General features: G+C 38.7%; 1 protein-coding gene across 1 annotated transcript; it reads right to left on the bottom strand.

Annotated features, from left to right (window-relative positions):
* Window positions 1–213: 213 nt before the first annotated feature.
* LOC120483382 (uncharacterized) lies at window positions 214–10,981 on the bottom strand. Its single transcript, XM_039678348.2, has 3 exons — window positions 10,776–10,981; window positions 5,916–6,064; window positions 214–2,791 (listed from the first exon to the last, which is right to left on the bottom strand). Exons 2-3 carry the CDS (start codon window positions 5,998–6,000, stop codon window positions 1,566–1,568), a joined length of 1,311 nt encoding a protein of 436 aa, XP_039534282.2. The 5' UTR covers window positions 6,001–6,064; window positions 10,776–10,981; the 3' UTR covers window positions 214–1,565.
* Between the last annotated feature and the right edge of the window lie 7,156 nt (window positions 10,982–18,137).

Below are 18,137 nucleotides of genomic sequence, written 5' to 3'. Positions count from 1 at the left end.
TCGCAAAAGCTGCCCTTAGTGCCCTATTTGTTTGAGATCTGGTGACTGGAGGCCATTTGACCACAATTAACTCATTTTCACATTCAAGAAACCAGTTTGAAATTATTTGAGCTTTGAGACATGATGCGTTATCCTGCTGGAAGTAGCCATGAGAAGATAGTACGCTGTGGTAATAAAGGGATTTACACGGTCAGCAACAAAACTCACGTAGGCTTTGGCGATTAAAAGATGCTTTATTAGTAGTAAGGTTCAACTAGGCATTTTATCAACTAGGCATTTTATCTGACAGATCTGGCTCTAACTGAACATGTTCCCTTTTTCTGAGCACTCTCTGTAAATTCTAGAGATAGTACATGAAAATCCAAGTAGATCAGCAGTTTCTTAAATACTCAGACTAGCCAGTCTAGGCCAGCAACCATAACACGTTTAAAGTCACTTAAATCAGCTTTCTTCCTCATTCTGTTAATCAGTTTGAACTTCATCTTAAAGGGATAGTTCACTTTGAAATTAATTTTTGATATGTTTTAGCTTACCTCAAGGGCATCCAAGATGTAGGTGTCTTTGTTTCCACAGTATTTTCAATTTTTATATTTTTCGGTCAAACCGTTGTTGTCTATCAGTCATATAATGCAGGTCTATGGTCACCACCTCAAAGAGCATGCACAGAGAAGTCCAAATTAAACATGATTTAATGACTCGTAAATGTAAGTAAACATGGATGGCCTAAGACACGAAACGAGCGGTTTGTGTGAGAAAACGAACAGTATTTATATCGTTTTTAACTCGCGTAACCACAGCCATGTCCAACTGATATGAAGGCAATGCTTGTTTACACACCTTTCACTAAACATATTTAGATATTGAAATCGTCTTCCATTGGGATTTTTTAAATATGTTTAGATCTTCACAGTAAAAGGTAAAACTTCCCAAATGTCTGCGTAAACAATGAGTGACGTACACGCACAAGCGTTCACTTCCGGCGCATGCGCAGACCGAAGCGCCCGTGCCTTAAGATCAGTTCGACATGGCTGTGGTTACACGATGTAAAAATGATATAAATACTGTTTGTTTTCTCACACAAACAACTCGTTTCGTGTCTTAGGCCATCAATGTGTACTTACATTTACGAGTCATTAAATCATGTTCAATTTGGACTTCTCTGTGCATGCTCTTGGAGGTGAACCCTATAGACCTGCATTATATGACTGATAGACAACAACGGTTTGACCGAAAAATATAAAAATTAAAAATACAGTGGAAACAAAGACACCTACATCTTGGATTCCCTTGAGGTAAGCTAAAACATATAAAAAATTAATTTCAAAGTGAACTATTCCTTTAAGATGAAGTTCAAACTGAGTAACAGAACGAGGAAGAAAGCTGATTTAAGTTTAACTATTTATACATGCTTAAATGCATTGAGTTGCTGCCATGTGATTGTTTAAATATGTATTCACCAAAAATTACGAGGTGAACCTAATAAAGTGGCCAGTGAGTGTATAAAGGTCATATGAACCATCTCACGACAAATAAACAGAGAAAAAAAAAACTGATTTGGCCCACATTCATCTACGGCTTGAACGAAGCCTTAATTTCACACAGATACGAATTTTCTGGTGCCATTTTAAATTTCTAAACCATTTGAAACTCTTTCCACACAAACACAAATAGGGTCTCAAATCTGCATGACTTTTCCGGTGTATCTGTAAGTGTAATGGCAAAGTAAATTTATTACACTTCTCACAATCCAATTTCTTTCCTCCAGAGGGAATTTGCAAATGACGTTTCATGTCTCTTAGATTTGTGAAACTTTTCTCATGCTGAAGACATGTAAAAGGCCTCTTTCCATTGTGAAGTCTCATGTGAGTTTTAAGTCTTCTTTTATTTTTAAAACTCTTTCCACAGTGATTGCACATGAAAGGCTTCTCTCCAGAGTGAGTTATTACATGATTCTTAAGGCGCTTCATGTCTGCAAAACTACTTCCGCAATGATGACATTTAAAATAGTTCTCTCTTGAGTGAATCCTCATGTGCTTATTAAGGTTTTGTCTTCCTACAAAACTTTTCCCACACTGAACACATGTGAACGGCTTCTCACCAGTGTGACTTCTCATATGGTCCTCAAGAGTCTCTTTACGTGTGAAACTCTTTCCACACCTACAACATTTGAACGGCTTTTCTCCAGTGTGAATTTGCATGTGGTACTTAAGGCCTAGTTTCCGTGTGTAGCTCTTCTCGCAGAGTTTGCAGGCGTAAGGCTTCTCTCCGGTGTGAATTCTCATGTGCTTTTGTAGGTTTCCTTTTTGAGTGAAACTCCTTCCACACTGTTGGCAAGTAAATGAGATCTCTCTAGTGTGGATCCTCATGTGAATTTTAAGGCTTCCCTTTTCACAAAATCTCTTTTCACACTGTTGGCATTTGAAAAGGCTGTCTACTGTGTGAATTCTCATGTGGTTTGTAAAGTTTCCTTTTTGAGCAAAACTCTTTCCACAATGTTGGCAGGTGTAAGGCTTCTCTCCAGTGTGAAGTCTCATGTGAATTTTGAGGTGTCCTGTTTCATTGAAACTCTTTTTACAATGTTTACAGGTGAAAGGTTTCTCCCCGGTGTGAATTCTTATATGGATTATAAGGGCTCCATGTTGATGAAAACACTTTCCACACTGTGGGCAGATGAAATTTTTAGCTCTTTTCCGTGAGGTCTTTTCAATCTGTGTAGATTTTTTTCCAGTCATGAAATCATGATCTTTCTTTTCTATTTCCTTAGAACTCTCCTTTTTCAGCGCCATCAGGTCTAAGATGGAAAAAGACAAATACAAGTTGACACTAGTTTAATGGAGCAAAGCAACAGACATCAAAATATCTAAAAACATTTTAAGAATCAAAACCAACAATATATAGGCTATATACCCCATCTTATCTAGGGTTTATCCAGGGTTTTTCGTTTGTCAAAATAGTCTTCAGTGGGGAGAACAAACACGGTCATCCCTCACACAGTACAAAGTAGTGACAATAAATAGGCTCTATGCACAACTTAAAACCGCATTCTGTAAAACAGGTCGCATCGCTTCCGGTTCAGGTCTTTTGTATGTGCTTCATGAATTTTTTTGCGGTTTTACTCAAGATAACTTATAAGATTTTCTTTGCACCGCACTTGGTCGGTAGCCTGGTTCAACCAGACTCTAGTTCATTTCATTTCCACATAGAGTCTGGAACCGCTCCATTGAGAAACGTTTCCTTCCTTGTAGGCGGGTTCACTATTAAAGTTCAAATCTATTGGATCTGCCCAAAGTCACTCACAATCTGCCATAGCCAATCGCTAACGTGTGGTCGTGAGTGACGTATGTCACGCGCCGAAATGGCTGGAAACAACAAGTCCGAATGATCAGAGGATTATGTTTACAATAGGATTTCAGTCAACGAGAGCTGCAGGTTTTGTTAATCTAGGAACAATTATTAATTCGAAATGTATATTTGACACGAAGGACAGTGATATATTCATTCAACGGCGGAAGCTGTGTCTAAATCATTACAAATACGCCGCTGTGGACGTTTTCTGATCTGCCGCAAATGCTGTAGCTGCTACAGTGAATGATCAGTCTGTCTCTATCTGCAGATGTGTAATAAACAATAATTTTTCATATTACGTCTTATTGTTTCTTAATTACCTTAATTATGGTCTTCAAAGTATGTGTTTGTACATTTTTATGTGGCATTTAGTTTTTTTTTTATTAAAACAAATTAACCATTGCCATCTAAATCTGAAAATCTAATATCTTCAAAGTATGGGTTATCACATTTTTATTTATGACAATTATTTTTAAAAAATCACAACCAATTTGTATGATTTACAACATGTAAAACTGACACACAAACCTCCTGCACGAGTGCACAAAGGGGCTCAAAATGTTCTATTTATCACAAGAATCAGTAAATTTACAGGGAATATGAGCGACAGACATGACTCCTGAGCGGATCTTCAACAATAGTTTAGCAGCCAGGACTCGGGGCTTCTGAACACCGCGAACACCAGGCTAAACCGTCCGTCCAAAATGTCACGGTCATCGTGCACGAGCTGCCCAGCACAAACTTCCAAACTTTCTGCCTTCTTCACTTGGTCCTCCGTTGTGCAACAAGAGGTGAGACGATAACAATCCGGCTTTAAATTCTGTATATTCGGCCGTTTCTTTTCCAACAACGGACCGAAATAGCTTTTCTCACGTCTTTCTCCGCTGCCATTACTGAACTCAAACTGACGCGCTTACATCAACGTCATCGTTCTCAGCCACTCCCTCTATTCACTGATTGGTCCTACAAAAAAAAGATTTCTGGAAACCTAAGGATACACAGCAGTCCCAGACGCAGTACTGAAGGAAAATGAAATTGAGCGGAATTGCGTAGGAGGGCGCAGCCAGGCTACTTGGTTGGACCCGTTTCGGGCCCATTCGCATGCCGTCTGCGAATCTCCATAGGAAATGAATGACTTCCGGTCGTTTCGCAGCCGCATCGGAGCTGATTTCAACTGCCAGTGTGAAGGCAGCGTAACGGAGCATTTGACAAGCAGATTTCTCTCAATTTTCTCGGTTTGCTTTGAGTTTAGACATAACCAAATGTTCTTATGTAAACCTTGTGTGTATTTGAGAGCATTAGCGAAATAATACTCGAAAGAGAACTTAGTCCAGCAACCAGGCGCTGTTAGACAAGCTTTAGTTCATGTGCACGTCGGGTGTTCGCGCTCAGAACAGTGCATCAGCAGTGAATGACATGTTTAACCGGCAAGGCTTTAAAGCACATGCAAATTAACTTTTGTGAACTCGCTGAAGTGATGTAGCCGTTCCTCTGCATTAATATTGCGAGTATTTGTCGCATTGTACACTATGCTGTTGAGACGGAGGTGTCAGGACTGCAACTGACAGAATGCACGATATAGCTGCTGTGCACGATATACACCTACTGCTGTGAGTGGATAACAGTTTTTCACTCTTGATCCGGTTTGTCATCACGAGGTAGGCAGGCCTCTGTTATTTAGCCATGTGTGTAATGTGCGAATCGGTGGGCGGGGCTAAACCGGCTAAATCTATGCTGGAATTAAGTGTTGATCTTCTTCTGCGGGGGTGATGTTTTATCCTCTTTGACGTCATAGTTCACTACTTTGAAAAACGTCGTTTGCTAATATGATGACCTCTTAGATGTCAAAAGCTCAAGGAAAATTTGATTTCTAGGTTCATCACATCAGGTTTTTTCACTCCTTAATATACATTTTTTTCACTCTGTTTTTTTAAATTAATTTTAAGACATTATGAATGATAATAACAGAAGTATATTTCATCTACACCCTAATTTAAGCTTAGTGATTTATTGCCAGCCCCAGTGCTACCAGATTATTGTTTTTGTAGAACTCAGTGGCTCCGGTGATGCTGCCCTCAAATTTGAGTCTGGAGCCCTGTAAAGCTAAAATAAAACTGCATATTGTAATATCTATACGTTAAGTCTTTTTATTATTAAAGAATTTGTCAGTATTTCAGTCATTTTGGGGGAAATTTGAATAATTGCATTTCAAGCTGATTTAAGGTGTGCCCCTAAATTTTCTGCTTGCGCTCCTAAAATGTTCAGTCAGGGGCAACAGCGCTCCTATTAAAAAAAGTTAGTCTGGAGCCCTGAAGATCCTGCTTGGACAGCTTATGCCTCTCCTTTCCTCCAAGCCAGCCCACGCTACACCCTCGTTATCTGATGTTCTCTGCAAACATTGTTCTACGGGCAGAGAGGAAGTGGTACAAATTGGATCAAGATCCTACAGACCTTGGTCTTTATCAATCCCTCCTCTGCTAATATCAATATAATCAATAATATTATATTGACTATATACAATATAATCAATATAATAAATTACTGAGTTCAGTTTGGAGTATGAAACCAACCTATTTGTTCCTCAGTATCTTCTTGTTTCAAACCGAATACTTCTTCAATCTTAATTTCTTCACTCTCCTCTTTAATCAACGCCATCTTGTGTCACGTGGATCTCAGCTGCTTCACCGGGAGTTTTTCTGTTTGTTTGGACACTCTGTCCCTGTTTAAGATAAAAGAATAATTAACAAAGAAAACTAAATCTGTGCGTCTCAATCAACTCTAGTTCAAGGCACTGGTAAGGGAGTGTCAGAGTAAGAGTTAAAGTTAGGATAGGCAATTTTTACAATAAACACTTTTGTTTTTCTGGTATATACTCTCCTCACATCCTAATAGCATAGGTGTAACTTGTGGGTGGGACATGTCCCCACCACTTTTTGCTAAGGTTGAAATTGTCCCCACCACTTTGAATCATCTCGCGGCACGGATGTACCAATACAAATAAATAAAACATCTCCAGTTATCTAGCAAAGCATTCATTTTGTTCATTTGATAAATAAGAGGCGATCTAGTGCTGAAATGATTTATTTTTATTTTTTATCAAGTGATCAAAGTGCTCGTAGCCGCTGCGATCAACTCTTGTGGCTCGCGCACAGTCTTCACTCGGATGCGCAACAAGCCCTATATGAGTGTGGATTAGAACTCAGGACCTCTGACACTAGACCAGCCTTTCTCAAAGTGGGTGCCGCGGCACACTGGGGTGCCCCCTAGCTGTGTCAGGGGTGCCGCCAAAAAATTACGTAGGCTAAAAAAAATGTGGAAAAAAAAAACCCAGAAAAAAAAACAGCTGACATTTCATATATAAATATATTTGAATTTACATTCTTCTTTTTAAACATATGAACATATTAATAAAATTGTAAATTCATTTTAGATAAACATATAAAATTAATCATAAAAAAATCCGTCTCACAAGACCAAAGCAAGACACACACAACTTGACGCAAGTGACGCAATCCATAGCAACGCGTTATAGCAACACCTCAGACTGACAGAAACGTAAAAATAAACGTGAATTTAGGCCACTTTAGTTACAGCATTATGGATCGTTTTTTGAAAAGAAAATCCCCACAAGAGCCGGGGATTTTTATTTTATCTGCATCCTGCACTTCATTTGAGTTCTCCTGGTCTGGATTTGTTATTGGGTTCTTGTATTGGGCGGTCCACCTCTTACGGTTTTATGCCATTTGTGTCTCTGATTAATTATTTTGTGAATTATTTTGCAAACCTGTGTTTTTAAAGGTGCTATAAAGTTTTTATTATTATTGTTATTTACAGTTCATATTATGCTCTGTTCATTACTGTTCTGTCTAACTAAACAAGACATTTGCATTTAAATTTGGGTTATGCAGTGTTTTTAAATTATATTTTACACTGGGGTGCCTTGAGATTTTATGCACTTTTGAAAGGTGCCCTGACTGAAAAAAGTTTGAGAAAGGCTGCACTAGACCATAAGAATACAGGCTTTAATTAGTTGAATATATGCATTTATTCTTGACGTTAGGCTAGCAACACACACACACACACACACACACACACACACACATACATACACAAACCTGTCCTACTCACCTTTGATAACAAAGTTACGCCACTGCCTAATAGCAATCAATCATAGACGAGGAGTAAATTTTAAAACATGTATATCTTAAATTAAAGATTCAGGACCAAAACAGTCCAATCACTCCAGTGTTTCCCCTAGAGATGTTCCCTTTTTCCCTTCCTGATACCTGGACTATCGTACAGTATCTATCCAGCTGCAATTCATACTAGCACTGTATGATTTGATACCATTATTGGTAACACTTTATAATAACTGCACACATTTTTTAAGCATGAGTAAACAGTTAATTCATCATTTATAAAAGCATTAATAGACATTAATAAGCAGTTTATAAATAGAGCTATAAATGCTTTTTTATTGATTTATAAGCATATCTATAATGCGTTTAATAGTTGTATTTTTATACTTTTGTTAGATCAATTAATAATTCCTAAATGAAGTATAGCATTATTTACAAACCAGATATTTAAGAGTTGTCAGTCATTCATAAGATCACTTAGAAAGTGTAAGTAAATGTAATAAATACAGGTAGTTATAAAGCATTTAGTAGTGGTCAGTTAACTATTTTGTGAGCTCATCTAAAGCGAGGAATATTCATGCCATGTAAAGCATTTTAAAGGAGATTTAAAGGCTCATCAATCTTCTAAACAGTAAAATGTAACAAGCACAACACAGTGATACAGAACATAGAAATATTTAACAGCCTTTAAATCTCCTTTATAAATGCTTTACATGGCATGAATATTCCTCGCTTTAGATGAGCTCACAAAATAGTTAACTGACCGCTACTAAATGCTTTATAATTACCCGAATTAACCCCGAATTACAGAATTTATTAACACACTAAGTAATCATCACTATATGCCTGAATAATAAGATGTATGAATGTACACTTAAATAGTTTATTAATCATTTACTTACACATTCTAAGTAATCTTATGAACCACCGAAAACTCTTAAATAACTAGTTTATATAAAATGCAATTATTCATTTAGAAATGATTAATTGATCATTAATAAAGGATGAATAGGCAAATATTAAACAAATTAAATTAAAGAAAGCATTTATAGCTGTATTTATAAACTGCTTATTAATGTCTATTAATGCTTTCATAAATGATGAATTAACTGTTTCCTCATGCTTAACTGATGATTATTAGCGTGTAGTTATTATAAAGTGTTACCGAATTATTTTATGGTGTGCTTCAAACTTATCCCTTAATTAAACATGAACAAATACAGAGAGTGAGATAGAGCATTTTTATTATCTGACATTCATTTCACACTAATATACTATTTATCTTTCTTAAGTGAAAAAGATAAAATGCAACCACACTAGTATCTAATACTGTAAACTGAAAAAGGTATTTTAGATTTACACTGTATAAAAAATTCAGCAAATAAATCTAGGAATCTAAAAAAAATTATATGAATAATATGAGAAAATAATCTCCAGAATAATAAACTCAATACATTTTGTCTGTTATATTTATCGCTCGTTGTCTGTCTTTTGAAAACATTTCTCTTCGTTTGAATGAAGCTTTCAGAGATTGTTGATTCTGACGCGGCTCATCCTTCTCTGCATTTGCCTTTGTGTAATCGTGTTCTGTGGGGTTACTTGAAGTTGCTAGTACCTGTTCCACCCCTCGAAATTGCAGTATGGAATATGAGACATATCACAGTTTTACTAACTGGTTGTCCAATCTGAAAAACTGCGGACATACAGAAAGTCAGTATGACTTCCTGCGTTGCCACATTAAGCAACCACTGTTTAATATCCCTCCACCCCCTTAGAGCTGCAGCGAAGAGGAGTTCTCATTTGACTGCAAAGAGCAGCACCACTTGCTGACAGAAGCACTGAATGAATGAGTGACAGGGTCCCCGCTGTCGCACAAGGTTAGAGGTTGACATCTAGTGTAGAAGACTAGTAAATGAGATTAACGTCAATCGGATATTACGGTTAATATTTGCGGAAATAAATACCCACAAAAAAGATTGATTAGAAAATCTTCTGGGGGAATTTGGAATTGCTCCATTTTTCCCATTAGGCCTACAACTTATCAGTACCTGAAATAGGCCTTTATCACAGTCTGAATGAAATCACATCAGGGTCCGAATACAAACGTAATAGAATTTATGCCTGCATTATTGTCAATGGAAGATTGGCAATTTAGACAAGAAAATTAAACTTAATTTGTTCAACTTGACAGTTCAATATTGCCTCACATTTCATTGTTAGCCACTTTAAGTGTATGTGTGCGATAATGTTCCAGCGTTGCTGGTGTACTGTTATCACAGTCCTCAGATAAATGAAGATCTGCAAGTTATTGTTTTTAATTTTGTGACATTTATTATTATTTACCTCCAATCTTGTCTAAAATATAATCATATCCAGTCAAAGCTAGAGGATGGGACACATTTAAGATGATCAAACTAGTTATTTTTTACGGAATTTGGGCTAGAATTATTCACTTATTTGAACAACTTTAATTTGTTTAACAAAGTGAAATAAGTGCATGATTAATTTGCAGTCTTTACTCATAATTAATATTTTATGGGATGTATAACGTTGTCTAATTCTAATGCTCTTTTACATGATATTTGTGTGAATACAAACATTAATTTCTTGCTTTCTTAAACGAAAAGGTGATCAGACTCTATAAATATTGCACACATACAGTAGTTGTGATCCACTTTAAAATCATGAAATATATAGCCAGAATAAAGACACAATTTTTCTTAGTTTTATCGTTTCTTTTTGTTTTTTCTTTGTAAAATGTTGTTGATGGGTTTAGATAGTGGGGGCAAAACTCAGTAACTAAAAGGCAATAGCTTCAATTTAGTACTATTATATCTATACAAATAATTGCCACTGTCTCTGTTTAATTCGTATTTGCTGATTTTCTTCTGTTTTCCTCAACGATGGTCAATAGTAAAAGCACTGTAATGCTTTTCGGTATTTCAAAGTGAACGAGCGGTTTAACGTTATGGCCCGGATGTGAGAAATAAAAAGTTGATGTTTAAAGAAAGAAAAAGTTCCACGATGAAAACTTTTATGCACATTCAATGTAAAATAAATTGTTATGCATTGGGGACGTCTCCAAAGTTATTAACCAAGAAAATACGCATATTTTCTATTACTTTTGTGTGGATGCACTTTACTCACAAAAATAAGACATAAATGTTAGATACAGCATTACAATATCACGTTGAATAATAATACATTCATTCTACAGCGCTTGCAAAAACTAAAACATTTAATCAACGGTTTTTATCCATTTAAACGCTTAAAATGCTTAAGAGTACAAACCTTTCTTCAGTCGAATCCCCTCACACATGAAAGTGCGGCGCAGCGTTATGACGCATTCTTCTTCTGTGCATTTACTGGCGAGTTGCAAACCGAATAAAAAGGAGCAAGGCGCCACCTAAAGTGCTGGAGGATGACAAAGAGGAAGGCTGTGTACGAAACAAGCGTGCCGCACAAGCCCTATTACTGAGCTGTTACACCGGGATAGACATATGCACTGGTATGTAAACAAACCTAGTTGATAAGGTGATAACGCACCCTCGATGACAGCTACAGCCAGGCAGAATGACTTGTTGGGTTGATGATGTTAGTGGCCTCCAGTCACAGATGAAGGTACAAACGATTTGAGAGGGGGTAAAATATTTGCGTGGCAGGGGGAGCTGCCACTTGACCGGCCACAGATATGTTCTTCTTCTTCTTCTTGTGGTGTTTAATGGCGGATTGGCAGACCAACATAAATGGTGCATTCCCGCAACCTACTGATCTGGAGTGTGGAGTATGCTTGGCTTTGGAAGGAAAGGACACGAAGGAAAAAAATAAAATAAAATAATAATAAACAAAAAAAAATAAAATAAAATTCTATTTACTATTCCTATTTAAATATTAATTCGTGAATTGTTGATTGTCTTGACCCATTTCCTAACAATACTTTCATTGAAATTGTATCATAACTGTTGTCTCTCCCATTCATATGCAGCACATTCTAAAAGAATATGCTGCACTGTTTCTAGCTCCCCACACTTATCACATTTTCCTGTATCATGCTTCCCTATTTTATAAAGACTATAATTCAATGCAGTGTGACCAATTTTTAACCTCGTAATAATAACATCTTTCTTCCTATTTCCATATCTTTTCCTCTCATTTCCAACCTTTCATTGAATTTGATAAAGATGTCTTTCTTTACAGTCATTATTCAATACCTTTTGCCATCTTTTATTAATTTCAATTGCTATTAATCTATTTATTTCTGATTTACTTAGTGATACATTCATTTCTATTTGTGAATGATTTAAAGCTTCCTTTGCCAACTGGTCTACCTCCTCATTACCATCGCCACACAGGGCCGTGGGAAGTAGGGGTGCTGCATGTGCTGCAGCACCCCCTGTTGGAAAATGCAGACATTACAGCACTCTCTCCGACAGATGTAAAAATAAATAAATAAACATATTAAAAAAATATTTTTAAAATGCTCCTGGTTGTTATTAACGTAAGACATTTATGTATGATGAAGTTTTGAGCAAAATTAAATAATTAATAATTATTAAAATTATTATAAAACGCAAAGCATCATTGTCAATGTCAACTGACGTCACGATAAAACAGTGATGGTATCGAGATATATCAAAATGGCACAGAAACGAATTTCTGATTTCTTTTGTACACCAGCTTGTAAAAAGAGCACAACAGAAGTCCAGAGAAAACAGGAAAGCATCCCGACACCGACCAGCTCTTCACCAGTACCTAATAGGCCTGCTAGTTTTGCCTCAGAGACCACCTGCGGTAACGACCCTCACAAGCCCGCCGCTCGTGGTGGATTTAGCACGCTAGCTGCATTTGAGGAGACTTTCCAGCCATCTAACTTTGTTTTTCCTGGTAAACATTTTGGAACAGAAAATTTCAGTCGTGCATTCACACCAGCTTGGTTCAACAAATAGAAGTGGCTGCATTACGTGACCGAGACCAATCGAGTTTTGTGTTTTACTTGTCTGAAAGCAATAGAAAAAAAACTTATCAATGCAGACAGTTTTAGGGCAGACAACCCATTCGTGTCAGGCGGCTTTGGAAACTGGCGTAAAGCCACTGCAAAATTCAAGGAACATGAACGATCAAAGTTACACATGGATTCAGTTCAAAGACACGCAGCTTTGGGAAATGTGCCTATCAATGCCCTCCTGTCTGATGCTCTTGCCGAACAGCAGGGGACCGCTCGACATGTTTTGGAACTATTATTTAGATCTATCAGATTTCTGGGCAGCAAGGGGATCCCGTTCAGGGGAGACACCACACGTGATGGAATCCTTTACGAACTGATGATGGAACGCACCTATGATCTCCCAAAAGAACGAGAGTGGGTGATAAGAAGAGACAATTGGATGTCCAACACCATACAAAGTGAAATTATTCAACAGTTTGCCCATGCTATTCAGCGGGATATTGTCGCCCGTTCATCGGAATCCAGATTTTATGGATTAACAGCTGATGGGACTACTGACGTGAGCACAACAGAGCAGTTCTCGTGAAATTTGCAATTTGTTGATGGCAGCCTGGAGTCTCACTGTTTATTTTTGGGATTTTATAATGCACAGGACAGCACTGGACAAACTCTTTTCTCCTGCATCAAGGATGTGTTTTTGAGACTGAACATTCCTATCGAACGCCTTGTCGCATACTGCTTTGATGGAGCCAGTAATATGTCCGGGTGCTTTTCAGGAGTGCAGGCTCGCCTCAAAGAATTGTGCCCTCAGTCAATGTATGTACACTGTAACAACCACGCGCTGGACTTGGTGCTTCAAGAAGTTGCTAGTGAAGCAAGACTTGTGGCTGATACTTTAAACTTTGTACGAGGTGTTGCTACTGTAATTGGGGAATCGGCAAAGCGCAAACAGCTTTTTGAGTCGCTTTTCGGTTGTGATGAGGTTGCGGTTAATACATACCTGCCAACTTTTGTGTTTTGCTTGGCGTGAGATCTGTTGACGGGGGGGGGGGGGGCTGGGGGGGGTATAGATCAAAGGAGATTTGTAACTAATTTGCGGTATAACTAGTGGATCACGAGTGGCCCAACAGATAGATCAATAGATAAACTCAACTTCAGGCATTTGACTGACCCATAGCTGTCAACATCAAAGGGAGATTTCCCAGGAACCATCCCCAAAATAAGGTTTTATTTTCTCATGATTCTTACTCACAAACTTAAATAACTTAAATAAATCACTAATCAAAAAGTCTAAAGAGTTTAGATCTAGCCCACATATGTGTGAGAAAGAGCACTGTGTCATTAAAAAAAATATCATAGAGAATGTTTAAATACTAAGATCAGCTTACGAGGGAAATGGGGAGGCTGTTTCTGCTGGAGATGATTGGGAGAGGTCTCTGCACCTTGAGGTCTCTGCGCGCGCTGACATGGAGTAAAGCCTTGTTTATACTCGACGCGTCTGCACGAGCGCGGTAAAAATGACGCGTTGGGTGCGCAAGACCGGCAAGACCTCACTTCGAGCTGTGTGCAAAGCTATTTTTTGTTACAGCGCGCGCGGAACCGCATCCGAGGACGATCGACTTCAAGCCGAATCTGTCCAAACGTGTACGTCTCACACAATCAGAGTGCAAAAATACGAGATATTTTATGGGAAATACTAACATGGGAAGACAGTAAAAGAGCTAAAATACGCGAGAAACCCGGAAAAACGGGAGGGTTGACACTTCAGCGTGAGAAATCGGGGGTGTGGCGTGTGAGCGTGTGAAACCAATCAAATGCGGGTGTCTCACGGCCAATGCGTGAGAGTTGGCAGCTATGTTAATATCCTAGGCCTTTGCCCGACGAGATGGTGCGTCCGCGCCACAGCCATCAAACGCGTCTGTTTCTCTTACAGTACTCTCCTGTCTACACTCAATTCGCTGAAAGATGACAAGAATAGTCTCAGAGGGGACAGCAGATCAAAGATTGGGGGACTGTGGAACCAAGCCCGAAAAGGGAGAACATTGTTCGGTCTCCTCTGTTGCCAAGCGCTGTTTGAACCCTGCGAGGCAGTGGCACGGAGCCTGCAAAGCTCCAAAGCAAGTGCCCTTGGTGCACTTGAATGCGCAAATGTGCTCAAAGATCGCATAGCCGCACTTCGTGATGATGACACTGTAGAGAAGGTGGTCCACAAGGTTGAAGCATGTGCCTCAGATATGGACCTGAAAATGCCAGACAACACCAACACAAGAGTGAGCAGAACCCCGGGCCGCTTTCGCCAAACCACGGAACCAGAGGCAGTTGCGCACAACGCGGCAACGGTGATTTGGCGACATGAGTTTTACCAGGCTGTTGACTTGGTGTCAGCGGAGCTGAATAGACGGTTTGATCAAGAGAGTATGACAATAGCAGCGAGCCGAGAGAGGGCAGTAATAGTGGCAGCAGGTGGAGGAACTGTTGATTTGGAGCCCCTTCAGCTTCCCAAGGAGCTGGACACAGACCGCGTTAATCTCCAGCTTAAAATGCTTTGCGATGTCACCAGAGAATCTCAATGTAGCACAGTGAAAGATGTAGCATCATGCCTATCTAAGCTCCATCCTCAAACGAGAGCTCTGTTTACTGAGGCTGAAAAACTCATACAATTGTGTCTGTGTTTGCCTATATCAGTGGCCTCATCAGAGCGATCATTTTCCAATTTGCGCCGATTAAAAACATGGTTACGGTCCACCATGACTCAGAAGAGACTCACACACTTGTCTCTAATGAATGTCCACACAGACATTTTGAACGCTTTGGACATCCATTCCCTCATGAGAGACTTTATATCCTCAACTCCTGAGCGCCAAGCCACATTTGGAGTAATGTAACGGCCTCCCTCCCTGCTCAAGGTAAAACAGTTGGTTTATTATGAGCTTCCGATGAGCAGTTTAACGTCACATGAATTACGCATTAATTTTACACTGATAATTTTGCAGCAAAAAATGTTTTTGGTTATATTATTTTGTGCTGTGCAAATTCGTTTTTTGAAAAAGTGAAAATGTGCCTATATTTGGATATTTTCGTGTGCGCTGTCAGCCTGTATATTTATGCCCGTTTTAATTATGCATATAGGCTGTTTTATGTTCTCATTAGCTGTGTTCAGTGAATGTGTGTCTGCGCCCTGACAGAGCCAGAAGTTTAAATAACGTAGGCTAATATATATGTGCTGTTAAAAAAATAAATATTTGCTTTTGTTAATATGTTCTTGTCTGCTGCCTGTGCGCGACAACCTTTTTGACATGTTAAACTGTCTTGGCTATTTGTTAGTGTCTGGCTGTGTGCAACGGAGTCTGGTTACAAGATAAATATGTTTGATTCTTAATAGTGTGAGTTTACTGTGTTATTAGACTTAGACATTATTAAGAGGTGTCCACCTGACGCAAAAAAATGCACCTCCCACTACAGCACCCCCAACTTAAAACCTCTTCCCACAGCCCTGTCCACACACACATGTGCTGGCACCCAGAGAAAAAATACCAATATCCCTAACTGCTTGGCTCTAAATAAACACTGCAAAACTTCAAATATTAAATCTTGTCGAGATTCCGATTTTCCACTCATAAGACTAGTGAGAGCAGCCATTGAATCAGTACATATCACAGATCTTACAGGTTGAACTTCTATAATCCACTGTAGTGCTAATATGATAGCTATTACTTCAGTAGTAAATACCGAGGTATGATCCGATATTCTTTTTGCAATTTTAATATTAAATGTAGGAATAAATACTGCTGCTGCAGTTCTTCCAGACTCTGGTTCCTTTGACCCATCCGTAAATACCTGTAATATGGAATAGTACTCTCGATTTACATACTGTTTAACTACTAATTCAGCTGATATTGTAATTGGTTTATTTATTTCTTTATGTATTTCTAAATCAATTAATGGCATGGGATACATCCAGGGAGGAATTGCTGGTATTGGAACAGATGGGGCTATTAGATGTTCTTTCAATCCAAAACTATCTGCCTCCTTCCGTACTAACCAACCAAAGCTTGCTATTTCTTTGTATTCATATTCCCAACATTCCTTCAACAATATTTTTACTGGATGATTTTCCTGATGTCCACATACACCAGACCAGTATCTCATCCTCAATAGCATTGTACGTTGTTCCAGCGGTAATTCTCCCAATTCAACTTGTAGCGATACTACCGGAGAAGATTTAAATGCTCCACAACAAATTCGCAAGGCCTGATTTTGTATTACTTGTATTTTTTTAAGTAAAGTTTTATTCGCTGAGCTGTATACCACACTTCCATAATCCATATTTGACCTTATCACTGCATAATAAATTCTTTTCAGTGACTGACAACTTGCCCCCCAATCAACACCTGCCAAGCACCTTAAAACATTTATTCCTTTTTTACACTTTTCTATCACTTTCTGAATATGAACTCCAAAATTTAACTTAGAATCCATCCACATACCCAGAAATCTCACTACTTTGACTTGTTCCAGCTGATGACCATACATTTTAATATTTAACTTAGGGTTATTTTTCTTGTTAGTAAAGCAAATTACTTGTGTCTTTACCACAGAAAACTGGAAACCCCAACTATTCGCCCATTTCTCGACCTCCTTCACTGCTTTTTGCATTTTATTTTCTACAAACATCAAATTACGTCCCCTTTTCCACAATGCCCCGTCGTCTGCAAACAACGATCTTCCTATTCCAATTCCAATATTGTTAAATATGTCACTAATCATTAAGTTAAAAAGAATAGGGCTGCTTACACTTCCCTGAGGGGTTCCATTCTCAATAGAGAGAATCCTAGAGTATTCCGACCCCACTCTAACTTGAATCGTTCTTCCAAACAAAAAACTTGAAATCCAGTTATACATTTTTCCCTCGATTCCCAAACTTTCCAATTTCGGCCACAGATATGTGCGCCTGCCACTACGTTATATGCTCCTGCCACTCAATCGGCCACGGATATATGCGCCTGCCCCTGTATTATATAGCGCCTGCCACTCGACCAGTCACAAATATGAGCCTGCCACTCGAACTTACACAATATTTAAGATAGGTTTTCAAACCAAATGCAGCGCATATTCCCTGAAGCCAGCGGGAGCCAGAACGGTACGCACAATAGGTCAATATTCACCATTAACCAAACGCTTTTCGTCTGCCTAGCCATAAGATCTCTCACTGTTTACACTTATCAGACACTCCTAATGGTACACGAGAGCACACATACAGTGCAATACAGATATTATCTACCCATTTATCACCTGATCTTATTTTTTATTCGCTTTTTTATGCATATGGGAGCGCGTTCGCGTGGGTCTATTAAGCGTCGCTCCAGCCACCTGCCACACGATCTCTCACTGTGTTTATACCTGACACTCCTAATGGTACATGAGAGGACACATACAGTGCAATACAGATATTATCTACCTATTTATCGTCTGATCATATATTTTATTCGCTCTTTTTATGCATATGGGAGCGCGCTCGCATGGGTCTATTAAGCGTCGCGTCACCTGCCACACGATCTCTCACTGTGTTTACACATATCAGACACTCCTAATGGTACACGAGAACTGAGACGAGGACGTTCTCCTTCTACTACTTTTTGTTACCGGCTGCTCACGGCTTAGGAGTATTACCGCCCCTAAGATGATGTGCTGATATAGCTGGAAGCGCA

The sequence above is a fragment of the Pimephales promelas genome, chromosome 24, assembly GCF_988280905.1.
Source record: "Pimephales promelas chromosome 24, fPimPro1.hap1.1, whole genome shotgun sequence".
In the NCBI taxonomy this organism is placed as follows: Eukaryota; Metazoa; Chordata; class Actinopteri; order Cypriniformes; family Leuciscidae; genus Pimephales; species Pimephales promelas.
Note: the sequence above shows the minus strand (reverse complement) of the source record. Positions and strands in the feature narration are given on the sequence as shown.